The sequence below is a fragment of the Eptatretus burgeri genome, chromosome 4, assembly GCF_056783735.1.
Source record: "Eptatretus burgeri isolate ZD-2024b chromosome 4, Ebu_testis_v1, whole genome shotgun sequence".
Classification (NCBI taxonomy): domain Eukaryota; kingdom Metazoa; phylum Chordata; class Myxini; order Myxiniformes; family Myxinidae; genus Eptatretus; species Eptatretus burgeri.
The window spans coordinates 124,388,883-124,407,817 of record NC_140964.1 but is presented as its reverse complement, the minus strand read 5'-3'; the positions used below and the strand labels follow the sequence as shown (position 1 = coordinate 124,407,817).

The window sequence follows — 18,935 nt, the reverse complement described above, 5'->3', positions numbered from 1 at the left end:
TATGTACAGTACATCTTAACCTTAACTTACAAATTTTACACTAAACCATGGCCCAGGATCAATGGACTCTGCAAAAAGAAAGCAGTTAGCAGGGAGCCAGGCTGCTCACATGCAATCTCTGGGTCATGCAATGCAGGTGACAGGGAACATGGCCGGCTGCTCACACGCAGTCCAAGGCCTTCCCTTTTTAAAATGAACCCAGTGAACCACAACGGTGCATGGGCTGCACAAACGCAGTCTCCGTGCCAGCTCAAGTGGCACACGCAATGAACACAACGGATGGATGGATGGATGGATGAATGGATGGACGCAAACACGGTGCACGGGCCGCCACTGCAGGCCCGTGTTGTAGCTGCTAACAGGGCAGTTCTTGCAGCTTGCAAACTGTTGCCTTGATCCTGGCGCACATGGAAATGAACAGGGGGTGGTGGGGGAAAAGCAAAATTGAACGGGCCTGGTGAACAGGGGCAGTGGGCATGGCATGGCAAAGGCAGCAGGCAAACAAAGCCTGCAGAACAAGGCCTTTGCAGGCAAACACAGCCGGCAGACGAACTGGCCGGCACAGGCCTTGCAGAAAACAGCTGCAGACGATCCGGCCGGTACAGGCCTTGCAGCAAAACACAGCTGCCGATGAAGTTGGCCGGCCTTTTCCTTGCAGTGCAGGTTGGTGGAGGGAGTGCAGTGGTGCTGGCCACTCGGAAGGCGGGCTCGGACCTGCAAACTGTCTCCCTCCCACCTATCGCCTTTGACTGTCACTGTCTCTACCCACCCCCTTAATTTTAATTTGTCAAACCCAATTTAGCCCCAACTTATTTTTGTTTTTTGTTTTTATTTTTACTTCCCCACTAAAATTCGTCCCTGAACCCCCTTTATCGTCCTTGTTCGGCTAACCTCTCCTGTCACCTAGCCTACTCCCAACCCCTACGTTCCCTTCCCAGAGGGGAATAAAGGAGAGCTAGCGTCCTGTGTCGAGGCCCAACGAAGCCTCAGAATGGCCTCTCCAGACTTCAACGATCTAACCCAAAGTGGGTCCAGCGGCCCACAACAAGAGCGAAGGGATGGATGGTGCGGAGGGGTACACTTCCTAATCTACCCTAACCATTTAACTGTTAAACTACCCCGGGGCTTTCAACAAGCGCCTCTCCCTTAAACTATTGGTTCTAACAACCCAGATTCCCGTCGCCTGTGTTGGTGTCCTCACAATTTCGGGCCTCGCCCCCCAATTTTCTTTCCGTGCCCTCACACGGTCTCATGGCTGGGACGCGTGGCTCCCTTGGCAGGCACTATCCTCTGCCGATTCCCCTACGATGGCACCCCCGGGCACTACACTGCCTCCGAGCCTACCAGCTCCCTCAACACCGGGGAGTGCCCCCCCCATGGCACCTACCCTGAAACGCACACGTGGCTGGCTGGCTTCCCGGGCCCCTTTCCGAGGGTCACCCGTGCCCACAACACTGCCCACGCGGCTAATGGCGCCCCGGGCCCCCGCACCAAGCGGGTGCACCCGTGCCCACTACGCTATCCCGGCCCCTCATGGGCTCTTGGCCTACTACGGCCGACTAGCCTGGTGCCCGGGGTACCCACTCAGCGATACTCACCTTTCGCAGCCACGCTCCCAGCCCATCAACAGGGCTCCTGCACCCCTCCAAATGGGTATCGAGCCTACATTCCCACCAACAGCAAAACGACTTCCATTTTTGTTAATTTGACTAACCCAGCTAACTCACTCTACACTGACCCCGGGGTCCCTTGGGCGGGAGTCACTCCTCCCCCCAATTATTCATCGCACCATGCATTCCGCATTCGCTCCACTCACACAGACCCGCTGGCCTCACTCACTAATCAAGCACATGCTTCCACTCATCTTCTCAACTCACACAGCACTGAACTCTGCCATCCTTCTTACTCCCTCCCCTAACTAACTCGTGCTCCCACGTTGTCCCTTAAACTACAGCACGTTCCTTTTAACACTACGTTGCTAAACTACGTCCCCACTCCACATCCACAGTCTGTCACTGTCCTAAGTAAATAATAAAAAAAAAATCATTTCCCCACCCTAAATCTGGCTGCAATTCCTCTACCTAATCCATTCCACGGGTCCCATGAGGACTTACACCTGCCCCATGGAGCTGGTCTAGCTCAGCTAACTAGTTTCCATCCTGTGCCCAGGCCAGGGGGTCTTCCACCCCTTGCCCAGGGAATCCTGTTCACCCGGAAGCGAGGCTTGCTTTTTTTTTATCGCGCAGCACCAGCGCGGTAACTCGCAACCTGTGCACCAGCGCGGCAATTCACAGCCGCGCACCTTTGGCCCTGCCCGTGACGTCATGCAGCTGCACGTGTACCTCGTCCCTCCTTGGACGGTACCATCCGGCAGGGATACCCCTCCTGCCGGATTCCAACCCCACGTGCAGCCATGACGTCACCGTGCGCATAAAAAAAACACAAGCCCCACGTCTCGAGGGGTTCCGCACGCGAACACATGTGCTCTGCCCGTTGGATCTTAACACACACGCCCGCGTGCAGAACCCGTCCGGTCCAAATTCGTTTACCTGCCTAAACTTTGTCCGTCGCGGGATCGGCAACATTCACCACGCTCGTTTCCGGACCGGGCTTCACTCCCGCAAGCGAGCACGTGCGGGCCTCGTGCGCTGCACAGCACGGACCTTGCGCTCGTTGCTGGGTGAACCCGGCACGGTTCCCGAAACAGCTACAGCCGCGACTCGGCTTTTGTTCCTCTGTCGCAGTCGTCGTCTCCATTCCAACCACGCACACCTGCATGTCACGACGCTCATACACCATTCCATTACATTCACATCGGGAGACGCGGCTGCGTGCTCCCGCATGCCCACCGACATCTCCCTTACACACAGCGACCTCGTACACGCTGTCTCCCTCACACTCGGCCATTCACTCATGCATGCCACCTCCCTCGCGCACGTGGCTCCACTTACTCGTGGTGCTCCATTCATACTGGCCGTTTCACTCACACACACGGCCTCTTCCACTTGCGGTGCTCCTTTTACACACGGCGTGCTGGGGAGCACGCCCTTCTGCACACTTACCACCACACCACTCACACACGGGGTCGCTTCCACACACGGGGAGGCACTCACACCTGGGGTCTCATCCACACACGGGGTCTTTGTCACCCACCCGGTCGCTCTCACACACGCCCTTGCACCCGCGCTATGCGTGCGTTGCAGCACGCATTTCGCCACACTCTTGAACACACACCTCGACACCACACACACCGGGACAACCACACTGGGGATTCGCGTCCCCACAAGGGGCTCCGGGGCCTCTATACCCCCCAAGCTTTCCGTGCACCTGTCCACAGCACTCCTCCCCTCGACCTCGCTCGACACGACCGAACTCACCTGGTCGTGACTCGCCTCGGGGGGGGGCATACTCCCTCCCCTCGTTCCTGGAGGAGGCCTTCCAACTGCTCGCACTGGGTCTCTACCCAGTCCCCCAGCTCACCCCCATTATCCTCCACTCCCTCCGTGTGTGTGTGCGTCTCTAACCCCGTCCAATTCATCGTGTAGTCTTCCCTCGATCGTTCCCATCTCCCGTGTCTCCACTATTATTTCTTTCCTCCTTTCCGTCGTCACCTCGTGTCTCGTCTCACACGTTTCGGTCTCCCCATTTATTTTTTCCCTTTCGGTCACCGTCACTGTTGCTCTCTCCGTCACCTTTACCAGCCTCGCCCAACACGCCCCCCGAATTATATTGTCACCCGCCCCCACTGCGGGCCTGACAGCCGTTGCACCCCCTCCCAGCTCGTTCGTTCCCACACGTGGCGTCGCCATTTTAAGCTCCCTGGCTACTGCCTTCATGCCCGCCTGCAGGCTTCGGCCCATGTTCTGCGTCTCACCCCGCAGTTCTTTCATTTCTTCCTTCATTTTGAGTGCGTTTGTTTCCATATTCGTTTTCATTTCGTTTGTGTTTGTATCCATCTTTTCGTTCATTTGTTGTGTATTCACATCCATTTTTGTTTTCACTTCGTTCATTTGTTGTGTATTCGTATCCATTTTTCTTTTCATTTCGTTCATGTCCCCACTGATTCCTGCCAGCATGGCGCATAGCCGGGCCATGTCGGACGCACTCAGCTGAGCCGATTCGGCAAGGATTGGGGGATTTTGGGGGAGAGGGGGAGGGGAGGTGTCATACACCGCGGCCGCCGCCGCACCTATTTCGGGCTCTGGGTTCAGTTGGGCGAGTTCGTGCTGGACAACCAACATTTCCTGCGCGGGGATTTCATTCTGGACCATGGATTCTACACATTCTAAATCCATTTCTAATACCCCTGGCTCCCGCTCGCCTTGAGACGCCATCTTATTTCTCGTAAAGGGTTAATTTTAATTGCTCGTAATTTGGAGGGAATCGGGGGTCGCTCCTCTCACCCCTGGACCGATTCCCGTTAATTTAGCTGGAGACAGGAGAGCCCGTTTTCCCGCTCTCCGACACCAGTGCCGCGAGGAGGGGTATGGGTTTGTGTCCCACGACCTGATACCAGTGTTGCGAATTCGCGCCCGCCGGCGTGCGATCGGCCACGTAACTCGAATCGCGCCACGTCGCCCACCGAACAGACAATTCTGTCGTGACCCTCTCGGACTAACGCCGGGAACTAGTCACGAGTGGGCCTTTCGGCCTCACCACGATCGTGCCAATCGGCCCCCAGCGTGGGATAGGGTTGTTCGCCAAATTCGACCTCCCTAAGTACCCACACGGAGGGTAGACCGGGCGATCGCACCTCGCCGCAGGTCGACTCCGGACACGGGCCACTTAAGCGACCCGTTCTGTACTATCGGGATAACCGAGTGGTTTTATCGTCGACCTCGATGGTTCCGATTAATTATCGGGCGTATTAAGCCCACTACCAACCCTTTACGTGAAGCAAGATGGAGGTTCAATTAAAGAAAAGATGAAGCGAAACGGGAAAACAGTTCAACATAATTCACATTTATTCCGCGGCACACGGAGAGCACACATATACAATTACAACAATTATGCACCAAAAGCAGATGTTACAAAAGAAACACAACAATGCAGATCTACTACCGACGACGTGAGCACACGGCAACACTTACACAGTTTTACTTTACAGATGGCGCCGACAACACATTTACTCAAAAGAAAAGGGCCACCCTCAAAGACAAGGGGACAGACGGGGCCTGTGGGCCGCGCGACCGGGTGGATCCTACCCGTGTCTTTGATGATGAGCCGCAAATGTCACGGCGCCCCGACTCCGCGCTCCTTCGCGGGTTTCGTTGGCACTGCTTGGAGTGGGGTGGGAGCGGTGCCCCCTTTTCGCACTATCTCAGCGCGGGGGGAAAAAAATGGGGGAATTGTTGATGCTCTGTGGAAAGAGGATAGCTGGCTCGCTTGGGTCCCGCGACGAGCGACTCCACTGCGACCTCGTCGCCGACCGCCGTCTTCCTTGCCTTGGACCCGAGCCATTCGACCTCCTCCCCAATTCTCCTCAGCCGACTGCAGCAAACCACCTCGACCGCGCTCCAGGCTTCAGGCTTCCCCTCTCTGCAGCTCCCCGACAGACTCCGAACCCCAACAGTCTGCCACTCTCCAGACCCGACTTGACTCACGGCTCCACAAACTGCTCCTCTCCAGACCCGACTTGACTGCCTCGACCTTTTCTCCAACTCTGACTGCCTCGAACTCTTTTCCAACTCAAAACGAACCCCACGCTCGGCGCTTTATAGTCCGGCAGGAGAACCCATATGCAAATTTCTGGATCAGAACGAGCTCGGGGGTGGAGCCACGCTCGCCCATTGGACGGAGAAAAAGGGGCGTGAGTCTCCCCCGATCCTCGAATTTGCATATATCGATTCTACACCGACGCGCCTGGAGGCGGGGCCAAACCGCCCCGCGCTTGTTGATTGGACGGATCAGAAGTGGGCGTGTATCATTCCTGATCCGACTTCTCCTCGGAAAGGCCGCTATTTGCACCCGCGGCTCGGCGCGCGTCCCGCACGAGGCCAGGACAGCCTGACGCTCGGTGCCCACAAGCGGTGTGGGAATGGCCGCAGAAGGAGAGGGGAAGTTGGTGGAGGGTTTAAAGTGCTGGTCCATGGCCATGGCGACGTTTGGAATGGCGGTGATGCGATGTTTGCGGGAGCGAGTTGTGAAGGTAAAAGTCGTGGCTGTTGGCGTTGTTGTTGTTGTGAAGCGGCGTTGCGGTTGATGGTTGTTGTGTGATGGCGGTTGAGACGTGGTTGGTTCAAAATAAAGATAGAACAGAAAAACGGCTATCTTAAAGGGTCGCAGCCCGAATGAATAACATTTATTCCCTCAAAACAACGGGTTTGGGGCGAACTACACATGTACTTACAGAGATATCTCACCTACGGGACCTGAATGGTGGTTTGCGAATTTCCTCAACCGCAACAATATATATATATATATATATATATATATATATATATATATATATATATATATATATATATATATATATATATATATATATATATATATATATATATATATATATATATATATATATATATATATATATATATACCGGGTGTAGTGGAGTGCGCCTGTCATCCGGCTACTCGGAGGCTTGGGTTGGAGAATCGCTTGAGGACGGGAGCTCTGTGCTGGGCCGCACTATGAGAGGGTGGAGGGCAGCCCGGAATCATGGCGAAACCCAATCCTTATCACTGTGCTGTAAGAGGCGACCAGGGTTGCGTCAGGAAGGGCATCTGGCGTAAAACCTATGCCAAATCAGTATGCGGATCATTACGGATGATCCGCTGTGGCGACCCCTAACGGGAGCAGCCGAAAGTCGAATAACATATAATATAATATATATATATATAATATATTATATATATATATATATTTATATATATATATATATATATATATATATATATATATATATATATATATATATATATATATATATATATATATATATATATATATACAGGGTGTCCCAAAAAAATATACAACTTTTCATCTGCAAAGAGGATGGTCATAACATATATTTTTTAAAAAAGATATATGGCTGGATAGAAAGCTGAAAGGTTGAAGTTTATTGTACCAATCTCAAAATTGCCACCAAAATTTAAATTTTGTTATAGAATCGTCGTTTTCTTTGAGACCACATGTTTGACGTAGGCTCCACGTTGTCCAATCACTGCCTGCAAACGCGTTGTCATGTTCTCCATCACTTTGGGAAACGTTTCCTGAGGAATGTTCTGGATTTCTCGGTGGATGTTTTGCTTCAGCTGATCAAGATTCTGAGACCTAGGGTTTCCATAGATCCTGTCCTTGCGATACCCCCACAAGAAGAAGTCTGGAGGAGTAGGGTCAGGGGAATACGGTGGCCACTCAGCGTCTTCGTAGAGGGAGATAAAGCGGCCCTGAAAATGTTGGTTGAGAAAACGCCTTGTTTCCCTGGTTGTATGGGCCGGTGCCCCATCCTGCTGGAACCACTGGGTTCTCATCTGGATCAGGTTGTTTCTCCTTTGGGCCTGAGTACGTAGCTCAGGCAGATAGAATTCCTGAATCATTTTGCGATAGTTCCTCTGGTTTACCGTGCAAGTGCATCCCTGGTCATCTTCAAAGAAGTATGGACCAATTATCCCATCCCAACCAACCGCCACCCGCATGGTGACTTTGAGAACAGATCGAGGCACCAGTTCAGTTGATGCATTACCAGGATTTTCAGTTCCCCAGTACCGAAAGTTTTGCTTGTTTACCTCCCCGGACAAGTGAGCATGGCATTCGTCTGTCATGTGAAGTTATTTGAGGAAGTCTGCATCTTCCTCCAACTTTCCTGAGAACCAATTTGCAAAGTCGAGTCGTTTGCATTTCTGTTGATCAGTAAGCACCGTTTCCGATTGAATTTTGTATGGAAAGGCATACAAAAGATATGGAAAGGTATAGAAAGTCTTCGCGAAGGATCCTCTGAACGGTGCTCTTATGAATGTTTGTCTCGGCAGAAAGTCGTCGAATCGATTTTTTTTGGACTCTGAACAACCGCCTGTCTCACCATTTCCACATTTTCTTCACTACGACCCGTCCTCTTCCGACCACTGTGACCCTTGTGAAGGTCACAGATGGTTCCCACATTGGTAAACTTTGCGATGGTGCACTTTATTGTCCGAAAGTTTGGCGCGTGGCGCAAGTGGATACCGAAATGTCTCGAGTAAAGACGTTGCACCTGTATGACACTTTTCGGCTGGTGCCAAAGTTCAACAGTTTTCGTTCGTTGTTGTACGGTCAGTCTTGGCATTTTTCTGGCGCTTGCTTGGTATCACAATAAACTTCAGGGTCTCTACAACAAGAAATGAAGCATTTGTGACAAAATTACTGCTTTTTTAGGATCAAACGAAACATTTTAAAAGTTGTATATTTTTTGGGGACATCATATATATATATATATATATATATATATATATATATATATATATATATATATATATATATATATATATATATACATATATATATATGTATATTTCTATTGCATGTGCGAAAAAGAGATTAGCCTCCGCCACCCCACAACCACACCAGACATACAAGGTGTTCATACCCGTTGCTTTACTGACAGGTTTAATCAAAAGACAGCATGTTGTTCTTCACTAACATATTTAAAACCCATGCAAACTATGTTTAGTCCATCCTGTGATGCATATCCGCTGCACCTGATGTACACCAGGGTACTTTGATGGTATTGAGGCAAACTCATCTAATTGAAATCCTGCTATGTACCTCTTCAAGTTACACAAAAAGGGACCTGAGTTGTCATCATTTGAAAGCTTATGGGATACAACAGTTAAGCTAAGAGTTAAGAAGGTCTGTGTGATTTTGCAATACATTTGTGATTTACAGTTTTCTTTCTTTGTAATCTGATTTAACATAATTGCCTCTAGATATAATTCACCAAGTTTCACTGGGGCATTCAACCAAGCATTTGATGGTATTACTCGCTGTAGTTGTCCATAATAGTGTGTCCACTCCAATGGCATTGTTGTAATGGACGAGATGGAATTTGAAGCAAGTTAAATCAAAATGACATTCTCCTCATTCCTTGAAAACATTCGCCCACACTCAGGGGTGCCCTCGGTTGGAGAGCGTTTTCAAGGCCTCGTTTGCCACCTGCCCACACTCAACACTTGTCGGTGCTTTAGCAACAATGCACCAGGAAAATGCAACACTGTGTAGCTCGATGTTTTGCAGCTGAAACATTAATTTTTTTTTCATGAAAATATAATTAGTGATATACAAATGTGTTAATTTTCTCATCTGGCCACATTAATGTGGCAATTTTTCACGTATTCGTTACAAGGAAATGTGACAGGATTTTTTTAATGCCCAGAATTAGATGAGGCAACAAGCCTGACGTCTCTTGGAGGGAAGTTTGCCCTGGATATAATAATCTGCAAGGTGAACAATTTGGAGAATTGTTTTCACCTCCGTCACTGACGGTGGATGGAGGTTGTGTTTTCACTCTTTGTCTGTTTGGCTGGCTGTCTGTGTGCAGGATATCCTAAAAACTTCCAGACAGATTCGGACGAAACTTGGTGTACAGGTTGGACGTGTGACGATGACGAATTGTTTCGATTTTGATGAAGATCCGGATCTGGATACAACAATTTTTTTTTAATTTCCAAGTGATTATTCACCAGAGAGAGATCGGGCCACAAACGATATATAGCACGATATTTCAAAACATTATGGATGGATTCGGACAAAGCTTGGTCGACATGTTGCGCTTGTGACAAGGACAAATTGATGAGATTTTCATGAAGGTCCGGATCCCATCCTTTGTTTGACAGAAAACCTGTCACTGAAGGGACAATTTTAACGTTAATATTCAGAGTGCAGGAGAGAGAAATTGAGTAAAGCATCAAGTTGGGGAGATGCAAAAGGAGTAGATAAGAAGAAGGGAAGGGAAATGTATGACCTCAGGAATGGGGTTTGGGGGTTGACAATTCTTCCTGTTTTGCCTTTGTTGTTTTTTTTGTATCTGTTATTGATATTCCTGGAGAGGATATGGGCATCACTGGGTCTATTCGCTCACAGAAACGGCAGCATGAATGAAGTCTGATCTATGAAGTCACAGGTAATTAATATGATTATGATGATAGAAACAGCCTTTCCCTCATTGATTTTTTCATTGAAATTGAAATTCAATATCAGCTGCACAGACTCCTCAGTGCCTCCACAACTTCATCACATCATTTATAGTCATGATTCAGTAACGTATGAGTTGAAAGGTTGGTTCAGGTATAATTAGCTTGGGTTGAAATGTGTGTGGATATGATTGGGAATGATGTGAGATGTTGGTTTCCCACCAACCTGAAGCCCTGGAGAGAAGAATAGGATTAAACTGCCATGGGCAGGCAGTTCCACACACAGGGGGAAAAAAAGAGAGGAAGAATAGAGTGGAGGTGTGCAGTTCGGATCCCAGCAGAGCTGGGAGGATCGGAGCATTGAGAGAGCAGAGGGAGCTAGACTGGAGGAGCTTGGAGAGATAATAAACGGACGTTGCTGATCTCTCTGATTTGTGTGAGTAACAGCCCTTGTGCTAATACCTCATTGTAGGAGATGGCAATTATGTTTAGATTTTTTTGATTCAATTTAATCCATGATGGGGCAGAGCAGTTGCTGGCAATTATTGACAAAATATATGTGTAAATTTTTATATTTAATTTGATAACCATTGCCAAAGGCTTAATTACCTCTGCCACTGGAGGTGGACGGAGGTTATGTTTTCACCTCTGTCTCTCTGTCTCTCTGTCTGTCTGTTTGTCTGTGAACAGGATATCTCAAAAAGTTGTGGACGGATTTGGAGAAAATTTGTTGGAACAGTTGAGTATGTGACAAGGCCAAAATGATTAGATTTTGGTGAAGATTCGGATCCGGATGTGGATCTTAGAATTCTTAAAGTCATTCTTCACCATTGAGAGATGGGGCCAAAAACGATATAATGGCACAATATCACAAAAAGTTATGCACGAGTGATGACCAAACTAGGTAGACGAGTTGGTTAGGTGACGAGAACAAGCGGATTCGATTTTTTTTTTAAAGTCCGGATTCAAAACGTATCCAGGTCTGGTTTATCAGTGGGATCCAAAACTAAACTATTCATCCAAGCAGAAGTATGCGCTCCACCGAGTACTGCTCTTGTTTCTTTGCATATTTTGTATGACCAAACTTTGAGAGTTCGGCGACTAAGAATTACACATTTATGTGGTACTGTATTTTGCTAAAATATTTTAACTCGTTTGTGTGGTGTGGGGTGAAATTGTGTGTGTGTGTGTGTGTGTGTGTGTGTGTGTGTGTGTGTGTGTGTGTGTGTGTGTGTGTGTGTGTGTGTGTGTGTGTGTGTGTGTGTGTGTGTGTGTGTGTGTGTGTGTGTGTGTGTGCGCGCGCGCACATGCAGAAGCTATCCACGGAGAGTTCAAAGTTCCAGCTGCATCTTACTCTCTATGACCTCACTTTCCGGCGCTTCTTCGGTCGAACCTGGCAGGGACAGGCACAGCCCTTTAAATCGCAGATGGTGGGCACACCACGTCAAGTCATTTGGGATGAGGTGAGAAACCTCGTCACTTGATTCCATGTGTAAATATTTAGTAACCGCCATGGCTTGAGGTATACACCTGTTTATACTCGTATGCAGTAGTCTTGTAAAGTAATTGATAGTTTAAGCCAATTTAATGTCGATGTAGAGGATATAAATCCAACTATTTTTGACAACATTAAAGTTTCCAAGAAATCTCTCAAAAAGCATTTGGCCATTATGTGCTGGCTACTCCTTTTTCTTATCACTTTTTGAGAAGTCTTTGGAAAGAATAGGCTCAATTCCCTTCATAAAGGTAGGCCTCTCTTGAAGTTAATTACAAACTGATGTGAATGTTAAATTGGATTCATACAATTCCCTTTTGTATGTTTTGAAGTACCTCATATGCAGTGTGAGCCATAAGTCCCAGGACACGGTTTAGCGGCTTATACAACATTTGTTTATACCATGTATCATGGTGATCCATAAGCCACAAGAGTGATAACGTATTTCAGTAATGCATAATAGCAGGAGTAATAATAAAATATTGCAGTAATACAACAATTACAAAACCTTCTTAGACACCGAGTGCATTTGCATGACGTCACGGCACAAGATCATTTTTCTCTACGTTGTTCTCCATTTTGTAATTGTTGTATTACCGTAATATTTCATTCTTACTCCTGTTATTACCGTAATATGTTATTACTCCTGGGGATTGTGGCTCACCCTGGTAGAGGGTATAAACAAATCTTACACCTGAAGAATATAAACTCACCCTGTAGAATATAGTCTTGTATTGGGAAATTTATAGATAGTTGAATACCTTTGGGATATAGCTAAGCATTATGAGTCAAATGGCTTCTTCTTTTGTCAATTTTTATGCCTCCATTGACAAAGTCTTTTTATATTGTTGTTTATAAATAGAGGAAGAACTTCCACCTGCATTAATCTGAGAGCAGTATAGCTATGGCATCTACCTGTCATCGATGTCACAGATACAGCACATTTGAAAGGTGTGCTCAAGATGATCACATACTGCAGTTAAGATCTTACAAGTTCGGACTTGTGTTTGCCAAATGTCCTCCTTTTAATATTTTTGTTGGACTGGAAGAGTAACCTCAAAGTCTTTGTCCTTGGGAGAGATGCAGTGCATGGATGTGGAGAAGCTGCCAAATGTGTGGAATGCACTAAAAGTACACTCAGGTGGATCAACTTGTGAGAGACCCTCGGATTACATTCCATGAAAATGTAGTTGCAGACCCGGGGTCAGGGCGAGAAAACCACGAGGAGGGGAAAGCTACCTCGGGTTCTCACCAGACTCTCCAGAATTGCAGGCCGTTGCACATGGATAACTCCGTGACGCGGCGGGTCGCTAATTGACAGGGAATACCAATAACTCAACCACGTGACTTAGGGTCCTCCATCTAATGGAAACCTGTGACCTAAAATGGTCACGTGATCTAATTACCCGGGGACACGCCCTTGGTATGCCTGACTCAAACCAGATCCCCTTACCGGATCAGATGCAGCCGAGCGAAGTGGGCGAGGCAGGCGGAGAAGTTGGCGAAGCAGGCAGGCGGACAAAGTGCAGAGAGAGAGAGGAGGAGGAGATTGGGACCATACTCTGTGCAGAGTGATAGTGCTGCTTAAGCAGTCTCCTTGGCTATTGGGCACAATCCTGGATGGGTCGCCACTCTAGAGAGAGAGAGAGAGAGAGAGAGAGAGAGAGAGAGAGAGAGAGAGAGAGAGAGAGAGAGAGAGAGAGAGAGAGAGAGAGAGAGAGAGAGAGAGAGAGAGAGAGAGAGAGAGAGAGAGAGAGGCAGAGAGAGAGAGGCAGAGAGAGAGAGGCAGAGAGAGAGAGGCAGAGAGAGAGAGAGGCAGAGAGAGAGAGAGAGAGAGAGAGAGAGAGAGAGAGAGAGAGGTAGAGAGAGAGAGAGGCAGAGAGAGAGAGGCAGAGAGAGAGAGAGGCAGAGAGAGAAAGAGGCAGAGAGAGAGAGAGGCAGAGAGAGAGAGAGAGGCAGAGAGAGAGAGAGGCAGAGAGAGAGAGAGAGGCAGAGAGAGAGAGAGGCAGAGAGAGAGAGAGGCAGAGAGAGAGGCAGAGAGAGGCAGAGAGAGAGAGAGGCAGAGAGAGAGAGAGGCAGAGAGAGAGAGAGGCAGAGAGAGAGAGAGGCAGAGAGAGAGAGAGAGGCAGAGAGAGAGAGAGAGGCAGAGAGAGAGAGAGAGGCAGAGAGAGGCAGAGAGAGGCAGAGAGAGGCAGAGAGAGGCAGAGAGAGGCCATGACCCGAAGCTACGCACCGTCATCCGAATCATGCCCTTCCATTGGATCCCGGCTCCACCCTGTCAGCCTCCTGGGCCAGAAGCGGCCTCATTCGCACATCTGGCGTGACGTGGCCCGGAGCCTTTAACCGAACTCCCGGGCCATGTTCTGGTGACTGGCTGAGGGTCATGTCGGTCCCGCATACTCATTCAGGGCACCCCCAGCGAGCTGCGGTTGGTGCTCTTAATGTGCTTGGCCCGTCCCCGCGCCACGCGATCCAAGTGACCTGACCTGCGCAGCACGCTCGTTTGGTGGCAAATTTCATCAATGCGGAGATGCTTGGAGGCACGGGGTGATTTTTCCTGTGTAGAAGATGTTGCTGGTCGAGGTGGTGCTTCTGGTAAGCGGAGGTTGAGCAAGGTGAGAAACGCGTTGTAAATCGGCGCGCAGATTTGAATGAAAGGGCGTGCCAGGCGCATCCTGTAATAGTGAAGGTGTAGAGTTTCTCTTCTTTGTGATTTGCACAGGTGGCCGCCTGGATGCGGTGCCTACTTTGATTTGTATCATGGATAATAGGAAAGAGTTGGAATGAAAATCAGGATTGAATGGCAGATAGAGATACAATTAGACCGAACTATAAGACCCACACAATGCACTTCATCCCGTTAACCCATTAGACATGAGAAGGTCTGACTGCACGAATACTAACGAAATAACCGCCTGGGGATCACTATGTTGGGTGCCGTTGCCTTAGAGGTATGCGTTTTTGCAGAATTGCAACAATATCTGTAGAAAAGGCTCAGAGAAACAACAGAGCAGCGGACTAAGAGAGGTTCCAGGGATGATGCCAACTCCTGTCCCATAAGAGTGGCAGCACGTCACTGGATTCTGTCAAGGAGAGATAGGTGAAAGGCCGGAGCACCAGCCCAAATATGGTAGTAATACTTCATGAAAGGTGATATATTGGCCTTGTACACATAGAATATAGCACCTGGAGGAAGGTATCACCAAACACGAATCTGTTGAAAGAATATTATATGATATAACCTCTTAAAGTCATCAATTCATAGATCTGAAGTGTTCAAAAACTACCAATGAAATGTTTGCACAAGTTAATGTTTCTGCATCTGTGGGGATGGAGAGGGGCAATCCATACTTTTGACAAATGGAAGAGAGTTATCAATCATCATAATGAAGCACAATGCCTTGGGGTTGATGCAATGATTATTATAAGTATCTTGTGAGGTCAGTGGTGCCTTTCTTTACTCCACTTCTAAAACTTGTTCGGCATTTTAAGTGACACAAACAAAGTCAATACATGTTGGCGTCACTGTTTCAACAGCCAATTGTACCTTTTGCACCTGATGCCACTCTGTATCACCTGTCTTGACTTTCTTGGCAAATGGTTTTGCTAAACCTTTATCAGACTTTGTGGACCAGCTATCGATCCTCAAACTGCTTGTGGTTGCCATTGTCATATGGTGGGGGTGGGGGCCAGGGAGATAGGGGTTTGGGGTTGGGGGGGTGACATATCAAAATTCTCTGATGGACGATTTGGTTTAATTTGTGAATTTGGAAGACACCTGATAGCCGGGTTTATCGTGCAGTGTTTGCGTCAAAGCTGACCAACCTTAAATTGTTAATACTAGAAGCGCCCGCTCCCGAAGGGAGTGGCCATCAGTTGTTGACGGACGCATGCAGGCATGCCGAGACTGAGCTCCTTTTATATCTCAGATGGGGATCTGAGATATCAGCATCGATTGTACACCTTTTGGCGTCCACGTGCTTGTTTCGCCAAATACGTTCTTCCTAAAAATCTCTTTATATGGCGTGAGGCCCACCAGTATTGAGTTGCTGTTCTGCTCTATCCACAACACTTCTCGACCAGCTATCTCTCACCACTCTCCATCCACCTCCACCTTTCTGACATCCCTCTTCACACAATCCTCCCATCTCAACTCAACCTCACTCAACCCCTTTTTCTCCTACCTTGCTCTTTCAATGCATCTGCTCTCTTTGGAAGTCTATCTTCCTCCATCCTCACCAGGTGCCCTGTCCATTTCACCTGGCCCTTTACCACTATTCCTATCATGCTTATCTGCACACTGATCTCCTCCCTCACTTCATGCCTTCTCCTTCTATCCATCGCTGCTCCGTGTGTGTGTGTGTGTGTGTGTGTGTGTGTGTGTGTGTGTGTGTGTGTGTGTGTGTGTGTGTGTGTGTGTGTGTGTGTGTGTGTGTGTGTGTGTGTGTGTGTGTGTGTGTGTTGTATATCATGAGGATAACGTAGCGAGTCAAGCAAGTCAGCCCACGCAGCGCTGCTGACTGACTATAACGTCCCAAACGTAAATACACCACGCGTAAATTACTCACGCTTCTTCATGCCTGTGTTCGTGTTGTAATCTTTCAAGATTATCGTTCTCTCATAAGGTTTGAGCAATTTGAAAAGAATGTATCTTCTATTCAGCATATATATTGTTTTGGTAGAAAATGACAACACAAGAGGACATTGTTTTTAACGATTTATATCAATACGCAATTGAATGTGAAATGAAGAAACTTCAATGCTAAGTGGAAGCTTTTTCATCAAACATGTCCCAACTATTGGTATGAAAAAGGTATGCCTCATCTTCATTCTATAATCATATCATTTCCCCCCCTCATTTCTCTCTCCCCCCCTTTTTGTCACATTACCTCCTCCTGCTCATTAATCTCCCTTTCTTTCTGCTCACATCACCTCACTCTCATTTATATCTCCCACTTCGCTAACATCACCTCACTCTCACTTCTTGTTCCTCTTATCAGATCACATCCATCTCATTTCTCTCCCCCTTTCAGTCACATTGCCTCCATCTCGTTTCAATCTACCCTTGTGCTCACATAACCTCACTCTCACTCTCTCACTTCCCCCCACCTCTTGCTCGCCTCAAATCCCTAAATTATTTTCTCCTCTGCCCCACATTCTCTGAACTTCTTTTTAAAACTCAGTTCTTGAAATGCTCATCCCCACCTTGCCATATACATTTGCAGTCCAATGTTTCCTAGAACGAGATAAATTAGTCAGCTGATCACTCTGCACATTAATATCAAGGCATGTATAAGGTTATTTTTTTTTAGAATTGTTTTCTTGCAGAGGCAGGAGTTATGAGTTATTACCTCCACCACCAAAGGTGGAAGGAGGTTATGTTTTCACCCCTGTCTATTTGTGTGATTGTTTGTGTACAGGATATCTTAAAACGTTGTGGACGGATTTGGATGAAATTTGGTGGACACGGACGAACGGATTCGATTTTGATGAAGATCTGGATCCGGATCTGACTACTGGAATTTTTAAAGTGATTCTTCACCATTGAGAAACAAGGGTAAAGCGATACATAGCACGATATCTGAAAAAAGTTGTTGATGGATTTGGACGAAACCTGATGCGCAGGTTGGGTGGGTGACACGGACGAATTGATTCAATTTTGGTGAAGATCCGGATCCAGATCTGGATACGAGAATTTTTACAGCGCGTGCGCCTTATACAATTGCACCGAGTTTGAAATGTCCCCAGTGTCTACCACGTCTCCGGTGTCCCCCCCCCCCCCCCACGTGCCTCAAGACAGCCAATGATGGCCGTCCGGGAGATGACAGTGCGTAACCTAGACGGAAATTGCGACAATCGACGGAAATACCCAAGTATTTCAATGGAAATTTGTGAAACTAATGTGTTATACATGAGAAAACCATTGAATTTATTGCTTGACGGAAAAAAACCCAAGAAACGCTCCCCTCTCATGTACAAACGAACAAAAGACCTCATTTCCCCCCACCATTGCATTTCGCGTCGAACGCTGAAAGCTAAGTTCTTCTTATGCCATCATTCTTTTGCGGCTTCCTGCCACGCTGTATCGAACAATTTCATTCCTTCTGTTATAGATAAAGGTGCTTATCACAATAATAACAAGATATTTACATTTCAAATATTGAGTACGCTTTTTAATTGTTTTTCAACTGAAAAAGCATAAATTGCATATTTTAACATTAGTGTACTCATTTGCTTCACCACACGCGCTGTATTGAAGGATTTCACTTGTTTTATTTTAAAAATGATTCTTCGCCATTGAGAAAATGGACTGAAAGTGATGTACGTTTAGCCTGATATTTCAAAAAATTATTGGCTCCGACATGTTCTACTGGATCAGGCATTGTGTGGCGGAGGTATGCGCTCAACCAAGTGCCCTTCTAGTTATGTCTGTTACAACGCACAAGATCCCTGTGTAGCTCCCTTAGATCCTCTGACTGGTGGGACATGGTCAGCACATTCATTGACGCACAGTGGCGAAAAATTTCTGCACGTCGAGAAACACATTTATTACACTTTCTGCAACCTGACACCACGCCTGGCAAGACAAGACACAATAGTCTCTCTGTGCATACTTGTGAAAAAAAGAGTTACCAATGTTCTTTGGAAACTGGGAAGCAATGCAGACAACCAAAGTGTGGGACAGTTATTTGGTGTTAGCCGCTCAACCGTATATATATATATATATATATATATATATATATATATATATATATATATATATATATATATATATATATATATATATATATGTAAAAATATATGCATATTGCTGAATGCAGAATACTTATGATACAGCACATTCCCTTTCTATCCTTTGCTGGAGAGGTGTTGAGGAGAGGTGGAGAGTATGTTGATGCTGTAGATGGTTTGCATTTACCATTATTTGCATCTCCATTTCACCAAGACTATTGATTAGTTGGAAAGGGTGACATTCCATTGTGTTGCACTAACAGTGGGATGGCTAGTTTTGGGATGTTCTTTTTGCAGGATTTGCTTGAAGTGCACATGATGCATGGGAAATGAGGAATTCAACACAATTGCCAAGATCAACGAGTAACAGTTTTCACAAAATTCCAGCAGGCAGTATTTTGGGGCTGGGTGTGCCTTATTTTTTAAATTGACTATCAGATACAACCCGTCGCTTCACTTACGGGAATATTAAGGGAGGAGAGGAAGGAGGAAAGGGAGGGAGAGAGCGAGAGGGGAGAGAGTGGGCGAGGAGGGAGGAGGGGTGGGGGAGAGAGCGAGAGGGGAGAGAGTGGGCGAGGAGGGAGGAGGGGTGGGGGACA

At 47.3% G+C, this 18,935-nt stretch overlaps 2 protein-coding genes across 7 annotated transcripts in view; both read left to right on the top strand.

Annotated features, from left to right (window-relative positions):
* The window catches only part of LOC147029035 (uncharacterized), a 45,682-nt gene extending 36,484 nt beyond the window's left edge, over positions 1–9,198 (top strand). The window contains exon 4 of the mRNA XM_085876109.1: positions 9,089–9,198. Within this exon, the coding sequence (XP_085732235.1) occupies positions 9,089–9,198 (110 nt within the window). The remainder of the gene's footprint in view (positions 1–9,088) is intronic.
* The window catches only part of NPHP4 (nephrocystin 4), a 571,934-nt gene that overhangs the window by 186,517 nt on the left and 366,482 nt on the right, over positions 1–18,935 (top strand). For 4 of the 6 annotated variants that reach the window (XM_085876134.1, XM_085876132.1, XM_085876131.1 and 1 more), the window contains one exon: positions 11,423–11,572. The exons of 1 other annotated variant lie outside the window; for it this stretch is intronic. In XM_085876134.1, the coding sequence (XP_085732260.1) occupies positions 11,423–11,572 (150 nt within the window). Of the gene's footprint in view, positions 1–10,078; positions 10,100–11,422; positions 11,573–18,935 lie in introns of those variants that run through there. One more of the 6 variants, XM_085876136.1, reaches the window with a different exon arrangement.